The following is a 9,506-nucleotide window of genomic DNA, read 5'->3' as shown; positions in this document are numbered from 1 at the left end:
TCCTTTTTGAGCCATCTTCTTTGGCATATTCCACTTGTTTGCCTACCAGGCTGTCCACAACTTCTCCTGGTTCCCTTTCTGCTGGAGGTGAATCATCTATAATTTTAAGAAAAAAATTTAAATCAATTTTTAGATATATACCAATTCCCATGCTTTCCTTAATACTTACAAATTTTAAACATCCTGAATTCATCATTGATTAGCTAATGTACTGGTTGGCCAACTTTTTCTTAAAGGGCCAGAACAGTAGAAGTTCTAGATTTTAGGGCCACATGGTCTCTGTCCCAACAACTCAACTCTGCAAGTGCAGGATGAAAGCAGCACAGCAAAATGCAGAAATTAATGCATGTGGGGTGTTTCAATAAAACATCATTTACAAAACAGTCTGAAAACCTCTGATCTAGGGAAAAATGGGATTAAAAAAAAAAAAAAGCAAGCAATTCACTTGGTTTCTATTAAAACAAGCCTGTAATTATCTAAAAATAAGTTCGATTTTCAAATAGAATTTCAAAGCAAACAATTCCTACAGGGGATGACTGAAAATATATTACTCACTTAAAATGCCTAGTGGTACTGATCGAAGTAAAGGCCTCACATTTCACAATTTAAATACTGCAAAGTAATACAATCAAAATAGTGTCATTATTGCATAAATGACAGACCTACAGAACAGAATTGAGAATCCAGAAATACACTGTGATAACCAGTCAACTTATTCTCATCAATGGTGTCAAAACTTCTATGACAGAAAGAACAATCTTCAATAACCGATGCCAAGATAACTGGGCAGCCACAAATAAAAGAATGAAGTTTAACCTTAGCATATAAGCAAAAATTAATTCAACATATGTAAAACTTTTTGTTGTTGTTCTTTTTGAAACAAGATATTGCTATGAAGTTCAGGATGGCCTTAAGCTTACTCTGTAGCCAAGACTGGCTTTAACTCAGGACGATACACCTGCCTCAATCTCCTGAGTGCTGGGACTACAAACACGTGCCACCACACCCAGCTGTATAAAACTCTCAGGAGACAACACAGGGGTAAATCTTCAAGTATCTGGCAAGAGATTCTTAGATATGATAAAAGCACATGCAACAAGAAAAAACAGAATAGAAACTTTTGTGACTCAAAGAACATCATTAAGGAAGTGAAAACACAATCCACAGAATGGGAAAAAAATTCTGACAATGGACTTATGTCTAGAATATTGACTATAAGAACACAACCTAATAATAAAAATGAGCAGAGGATCTGAACGGGCACTTCCCAAAGACACATTAAGTAGCCAATAAACACATGAAAAGATTCTTCTGACGTTAGTCATTAGGGAAACACAAGTCAAAAGGACAATGAAACAGCACTTCATTCTTACTGATAGGACAGCTAGGATCAGATAATACCAAGTGCTACTGAGGATGTAGAGAAAGCAAGACCCAAACATGCTGCTAACAGGAATGCAGAATGGTGCTGCCATTTTGAAAATTAGTTACTATACTGGAGTTAGCTATGACCCAGCAATTCCATTCCTAGACACATACTCAGGAAAATTAAAACAAAAACATCACACATAAACTTGTACATATATATTTGAAGAAATAATGTTCATAAACAAAGGGTAGAAATAACCCAAATACCGTAAGTGGATAAATGCATTAAAAAAATGTAGTAGTCTGTACAATGGAATATTTAATCACTAAAAAGAATGTTACATGCTACATGGATGAATTCTGAAACCATGCTCAGTGAAAACAAAGTCACAAAGGACCCCATATTATGCAATTCATTCATACACAAGTCCACAATAGGAAAATCATTATTGGTTGCTTAAGGCTGTGAGGAAGCAGTAAGGGGTATAACGGAATGATGGTTGAAAAGGTATTCCTTTTGAAGTGATGAAAACATTCTGTAACTGACCACCTTGAGGATTGTGCATCTTATATAGTTAACTATATGCTACAGGAATCATATCACAGTGAAACAATTTCATTTTTTAAACCACTCTTGATAATGACCTGAGATTACTTATGGAAAGTTATATAGACTACCTATGTACCACTGAAAAGTCCTCTGATTAAGCTTTTCCGATATCAGTATTCTCTAAAGTTCAAATATGTGTTCATTTTACAAATAAAATGATCAACCTGTAGATGAGCTTCAAAATAATTCAGCTGAAGAGCAGTTAGAACAAGACTGACAATGAGCTAACAGCTGTCAAGGATGAATGGAACAGATTTATTTTGTTGTTCCCATTCCTTCAAATTCTTCTGAGTAACAAACAATAATATTAATAAATTTTAAAATAACCTTCATTACATTATTGGAGTGAAGGAAAAATTATCAAACTTTTCTCATCTAAAACTTAACAAGAGTTAAACTGGTAGAGTCTTTGTACATGGCTAAAAGAATCATATATCCAAAATTTAATAGTGTATCTGGCAAAACAGTTGATTTAAGTATCATAAAATCCAAATTCCTCTTGAATTATTAACATAGAAAGTTGCTAATATATACTTACTAGAATCGGGCATGATGCGAAGGTCACCTTCTTTATAGTCATCTAAGAGCTGGTACATGTACAAGACAGGGTCTTTCTCATAAGTGATGTAAAACCATGTGTTCATGACAGGTGCCCGTGCTAAGACCATGCCCCTCCATTCATCTTTAGAGCCATCCTCTGTCTCAAACATATGTTCCACCGCTTTACCAATCATTGTGTCTGCTAAATGTGCATCGCTGATTCGAGATGTTGCTGAAGATTTAAAAGAAACAACAAAACAAAACAAGGTTGAAATGTGTTTCAGGGACCAGGGAGACAGCTCAGTGGCATAAGCACCTGCCTGATAAGCAGAGGGTCCTGAGTGCGATACCCAGTACTAAATAAATAAATAAATAAATGAAATAACTTGAAAAAAGAAAAAGTGTTTCACTGAATACTTTCTATGAAGAATGGACTTAGTAAAGGAGACTAGTTAAATTATGTCCATGTATTGTATTGGGGCTTTGAGAACCATAACCACCACATGCAAGCTATTAGGCCACAACTCAGAATTGGACTTCAGCTCAAATCAGCTAGTTGAGAAATCTGTTTATATTTTTATTTCTCTGGAGCCTTTTGCTCTTGGTATAGTACCTAAATTTAATTTACAACTTTTAATTGATCATTCAAGATACACAGAAATTTTTTGCTACTGTTTAAAGTGTAGAGGTAATTTCAGTCTTAAGAGTACTAAAAACCAGAAGAGTTCCTGTGTAGAGTTCATCTTGCTTTCCTTTATGTTAATATCTTACACAACCACGTAACATTTATTAAAACATTTATTAGGAAATTATTGCTTCTCAGCCTTTTGGCTAAGATAAAGTGAAAACTAAGAAATTTACCTGTTCATGGTGTATGTGGTTTCTGTTGTTGCTTTAAAAGAAACAGGTTTATTTATCATCAACCTTACTTCTATAGTCTATTAAACAGGCACACTTTTTACTCTTGCCCAGATTCCTACCATATTTGCATGAGATGTATAATTTAAAATGTCCTCCTAAATAGTTTTAAAAGCTCCTCCCCATGCAGGCAAGCTGTCCTCTGCCTGGGTGGAGTGTGTGTGTGTGTGTGTGTGTGTGTGTGTGTGTGTGTGCGCACTCCTCTAGCAGCAAGTTCCTAGTGAGGGCTCTCCATGGGTACCTGGGCAAAACAGTGCTACCTCTCCTACTTAGTTAACATTAGCACTGTCCAAAAGTTAATTTGCATATGTATTTGTCTACCTGTTTAAGGCCTGCACATCCCAGGAAAGCAGATGCTTCTATTTGTAGTACTTAGACACAATCCAGTATCTGCTGCTGGGTTTAATCAGAAGGCTGGTGTGATCCAAAAGCACAGGTCTCATTAATGGTACAAGAGATAGCTTTAGCCTTACGTTTTTACCTTTTCAAAAATAGATAAAAGTGCTGGGGAGATAGCTCAGTAGAATAAGTGCCTGCTTGGCAACTGCAGGGTCCTAAATTCAATTCCTGGTATCGCAAAAAAGGCCAGCCCAATAGCTCAGCAGATTAAATCACCTGCTCAGGCAGACACAGGGGCAGGGGTTCAATCACCACCCCCACCCCCCACCCCCGCATGCCTGACCTGCAGGCCCTGCCCCTAGGGCCCACTGAGACAGCCATTGAGACATGGTGGTGTAGTTCTGTAATCCCAGCACTTGAGAGGTTGTAAACAGGAGGATCAATGTAAATCTGATCTACCCAATGAGACCCTATAGACCCTGTCCTAAAATACAAAACACACACAAAAAAAGATAAAAGACAGAGTTGGTGGCATATGCCTAGAATCTCAACACTTGAGAGGCAAAGATGAGAGGATCACGAAGTCTGACACTACTCAGAGCAACTTTGTGAGATCCTGTTTCAAAAAATAAGAAAAACCGGGGCTGGGGAGATGGCGCAGTGGAATAAGCACTTCCCTGGCAAGCGCAAGGGCTGAGTTCAATCCCTGGTTCCACCAAAAAAAAAAAAAAAAAAAAGAAAAGATAAATAAATAATAATAAGGAAAATAAATAATAATAAAAACAAGGGCTCAGAATATAGCTCTGTGATACATATCTCCTGGTTTTGATGCTCAATACTACAAAGAAGAATCTTAAAATAGATTAGCACTCCTATTTTTACTAATGCGTCAGGCTTTTATCTGCTAAATAAAACAAAGTTAGATTTTTTAAATAAATACACTGCTGCTGTTCAATTTAATCAGGATTCCCAAACAATTCCTCTTTGCCTGATACTAAAATAAACATTGGGGCTCTCATTTTAGCACATCTTAGACTACTGGATCTCACAACTTCTTTAATTGTTGAAATAATGTACTGAAGACCTAAAAGTGTGTTTATTTATGTGACTTGACTGTCAGTATTTGCTACTTTAAAAAGTAGAGCTGGGGAGATATCTCAGTAGAATAAGCGCTTGCCTGACAAGCTCAAGGTTCTGAGTTCAATCCCCAGTACCGCCAAAAAACAAATAAATAAAAATTAATTTAAAAATATTTAAATTCTTACATAATAATGCACTTGAATTTAAAAATAAAGCCATGCACACATACAGGCACCCATCTGCAATCTCTAGCACTTTGGGAGGCTGAAAAAGGAGGATTTCAAGTTTGAGTCTGGCCTGAGTGAAGTACAGACTTTGCAAGAAACTTAAAACTGGGGGGAGGAGGGAGGACAAACCTCAAAATTTAGGGCTGGCTAGATAGCTCAGCGGACTAAAGCGCCTGCTTAGGCAGAGCGCAGGGGCCGGGGATCCATCCTGGCACCACAGGCCCGGGGCACACTGAGACAGATTCAAACTGGGCATGGTGGTGCACACCTGTAATCACCATGAGTCTGATCTACATAATGAGATCCTGTATTAAATATATTTAAAAATAAAAATCTCAAAATTTAAAACAAGGCAAGTATTTTTTTTTTTAAAAGGAAAATAATTTAAAACTGGAATATGCCAGGGAATACTGGAGATGTAGCTTACACTAAAGCTCCTGGGTTGACAACCCATGATATCAATATTCTCTAACCAAAATTTATTAAGAGTGGCATAATTTTACATTTTAGCAAATCATTTTAGCTTTAATAGAACAATTTGATTCTCTTATCTGCTTCAGCTTTTAACTTATTACATTTTTAAATTTGACATCAGCTTCTCAAAGATATGCTGATATTCTTTTAGGTAAGTCTAAACAGTCTTCTATAAGGCTGAATCAAAAGTCAACAACTAGCAGCTCTCTGAAAATTAGCTGCAATGCAGATTCTGAAACAACTACCAATAAACTGGACATACATTTACATTAAAGCCTGTGTCTACAGAACAAAGAACTTCAACAGCTGAACAACAAAATAGCCCAATTTAAACAATAATCAAAAGATCTAAAGGAGGGCTGGCCAAATAGCTCAGCAGACTAAAGCATCTGCTTACGCAGATGAAGGGGCCAGGAGTTCGATCTAGGCAGGGGTGCACTGAGGCAATTGAGACTGGGTGTGGTGGCACACACCTGTAATTCCAGCACTTGGGAGGCTGTAAACAGGGGGAATCACAAGAGTCTAATATACACTGTGAGACTCTGTACACCCTGTCCTAAATTAAAAAAAAAAAAAAAAAAAATTTGGAGAGTTACTTCTCCAAAAGAGATATACATACATAAGGCTAACAATCACCTGAAAGATGCTCAACATAATTGTGCTTGAAATCCACAAGGTATCACTTCACACCCATTAGGATAATTATCATCAAAAAAAGAGGATGAGAAGGAGGAAGAGGAAAACAAGAAGAAAAATTCTAGCAGGGTTGGAGAACTAGAACCCTTGTGCACTGTTGGGACTGTAAGAAAACTATTAGGGAGGTGGCTGAGGGTCAAACTTTAGGCAAGCACTCACCAGTGAGCTGTATTACTTACTAATGGGTCTTAAAATGGTGCAACTGCAGAGAAAGAGTATGACAGGTCCATTTACAAAATTCAAATTAGAATTAATATATCCCATTTCCAGGTATATATATTCCAAAGAATAGAAGGAGGCTTTTAAGTACCTGAATATCCATGCTCATACAAGCACGACTATAATTTCACATACTAACAGGAAGTGAAGACAACTCAAATGTCTGTCAGTACTTAAGTAGGAAAACAAAATGTGGTACACTATTTTCAGACTACAAAGGAAATTCTATGCTTATTAGTAAAATAAGCCTTAAGCACATTATGCTCAGGGAAATAAGCCAGTCACTAAAAGACACATAGTACATGAGATACCTAGAGTAGCCAAATTCATTGTAGAGACAGAAAATATACAAGGTGACTGACAGAAAAATATATACTTTGAAATGCTTAAAATACTATTATTATGTTTTTTAAAAACAACTATTTAAGAAAACTGTCAAGTCTTCTCAGATGTGATGGTAAACATCTAGTCCTAGCTCTTGGACGGCAGAGGCAGAAGGCTCACCACAAGTTTAAGACCAGCCTAAACTATACAGGGAGAGCCCCGCTTGAAAAGCAAAATAAAACATAAAAAGTAAGTCTTGCCCTCTGAACGGATCTTTGCTGAGTGTATAATTTATATCATCACATACTGCTCACAGTGAGTCTGCTGAGTTAAACAGATCTTCCAAGAGTTAGATGTGGGCAACTCCACTGTGCAACTATCAAAGAATAAAAATAAAGAGAGCAAGTTATATCAATGTTATCAAAATAATTCTGACCTTGCAAACCTCCTGTATGGCCTTCAGAAAGCTCAAAGGTCCCCAGGCCTTCTCTTGGAAAACACTGCTCTACCATCAAACAATCAGACAATTTATTCTTTTTTCTCTAACATTAGCTTAAAGAAAATATACCTACAGTTCAGTACACTGCCTGAAGCAATACATGGAAGACTGTATTCTTCCTACACAACATAAATAGGGGACAAATAATCTGTAGCCTCACCCATCACTATGAATACTACCATCAACAGCATCCATCAACTGAACTGGCACATATGTTACCAATGTGCACACTGGCTTTTGGATCCCTCTTTCCAAGCTACATTATTGGCAGTTAGTTATAGGGATCCATGACTATTGGTAGAAATTGGGATAATGCCAAAAAACCACTGACCCTATTATCAGAGATACTTGTCTGTATCTGTCCTAAGGTGACAAAAGAATTTAAGCAATATGTAGGAAAGTTCAGCAATATGTAGGAAAGTTCAAGTGAGCTAGTAGTTTTGCCCTAAAAGGAGTAAAGACTAACATTTTAGGTCAGCTGGATGGATATATACGATAATTATTTAGCACAAATAAATAACTTTAGTATTTGGGTAATTTTTAAGTTCTGCAAGTAAGTGTCTTAAATAAGTTAACATTTTAAACTTTCAACATGGATTAATGTCAAGATGAGGAAAATACAGGATGTACACACAAGAGAAAGAACAAGAGTATAGTCACACAATCACTTGGGAAACTGATGTAGGAAAAACAGATCAAGGATAGGCTGGGGAATTTAATGAAACCCTATCTTAAAATTTTATTTACTTTAAAAAAAAAATGTATTTGGTGCAGGATCTCACTACACAGCTCAGACTCACAGTGATCCTCCTGTTTTTAGCCTCCCCAGCACTGGGATTACAGGTGTACACCACCGTGCCCACTCCTGGTAGCTGGCTCAGCATGCGGGGGGAGGGGGGTACAGTGGGACATGTAGTGTGGGGATCCAACCCCGGTCCCTGTGTTTGCCTAAGCAGGCGCTAAGCTACCTCGCCAGCTCGCCTCACTTAAAATTTTAAGAGGTCAGGGAACATAGTTCATCAGTAGAACACTTGCATAATATGCATGGTCAAGCCCTTGGGTTCAGTTCCCAGGTACCACAAAAACCAAAAACCAAAAGCACAGCAAACAAACCAAAAAAGTAAAAGATTCATCATTTGCTATCTAAAGGGAAGATTCACAAATTAATTTGCTGTTCTGGCAAAGTTATTAACTTGTCAGAGAAGAAACTTTTTCCAAGAATACAAAGACACAGTCTGAAGAAAATAGAGGGAGTTAAAATTTCTCTGACAGTCTGATTCTCAAACTCTGGCTCTTTAATTCTAGATCTCCTGAAGGTTTTTTTTTTTGGTTTTTTAACAGGATAGGCCTGACAATCCAAATGCATAAACCTGTATTTTCAGCATTACTTTAATAAACATTTTAAAATAAATATCCTTAAGAAAGTAATATTAACTTGGGAATACCCACCTTATTTAAAAATAAAATCATTTAATTTATACCTTCCTGCCTTAAGGAAGATTTGCAAGGCAAAACTGGTAATTTGTGATATAAAATAAAAAACATTCATTTCCACTACCACTGCTCAAATGCACATAATAAAAAGCCCATATTCTGGCTTCTTACATTTAGCTCAAAGAACAGAAAATTTATGTAATGTATACAGACCCAATCCACATCGATTCTGAAATAAACAAAAAATTTTTCCTAGTCAATGTACCTGATAAAAGCAACAGAGTATATTTGACTAATGATAATAACCTTACCTATCGGAGTCCAGAAAATACTAAGCAAAAATGTTATAAACCATGTGAGGACCTATTAGTTGTAAATTTCTTGAGTAAACATTTTATACATCTTTATATCCATCAGAATTTCTTGAACTGTGCTTTCAGAACACACGCTTTGGATCACCTTTTGGGACTCTAGATAACTAATTTAAAGGTTTATCAGGAGTCCTTGATTTCCAAAAGAATAAATACCAACATTTTTTTTAAAGCACCCATTTCTTATCACTTTTAAAGCAATAACGTACGAATAATAAAAAGAACTTACCAACTCTATCAGGGAGGACTTCGAGTGCAGAAACTCTTTCATCTTTATTAAGTTCTAGTCCATAAACACAGTCAAATCCATCGTATTTTATAAGATACAAAGAAGGATTTACGGGCACCTGGTCCAGGACAGTCCCCTTCCACTGGGTGACAGGGCCATTGCCCTCTCTCCACCCATG

General features: G+C 36.7%; 1 protein-coding gene across 1 annotated transcript in view; it reads right to left on the bottom strand.

Moving 5' to 3' along the window:
• Position 1: 1 nt before the first annotated feature.
• Positions 2-9,506, bottom strand: part of Spin1 (spindlin 1) — a gene marked incomplete at its 3' end in the record, with an annotated part of 52,473 nt that continues 42,968 nt past the window's right edge. Inside the window, exons 4-6 of the mRNA XM_023704220.1 lie at positions 9,329-9,501; positions 2,517-2,750; positions 2-96 (exon numbers count right to left, since the gene is read on the bottom strand). Coding sequence (XP_023559988.1) covers positions 2-96; positions 2,517-2,750; positions 9,329-9,501 — 502 coding nt within the window. The remainder of the gene's footprint in view (positions 97-2,516; positions 2,751-9,328; positions 9,502-9,506) is intronic.

This window comes from Octodon degus, unplaced genomic scaffold (genome assembly GCF_000260255.1).
Source record: "Octodon degus isolate 3935 unplaced genomic scaffold, OctDeg1.0 scaffold00192, whole genome shotgun sequence".
Lineage (NCBI taxonomy): Eukaryota > Metazoa > Chordata > Mammalia > Rodentia > Octodontidae > Octodon > Octodon degus.
Note: the sequence above shows the minus strand (reverse complement) of the source record. Positions and strands in the feature narration are given on the sequence as shown.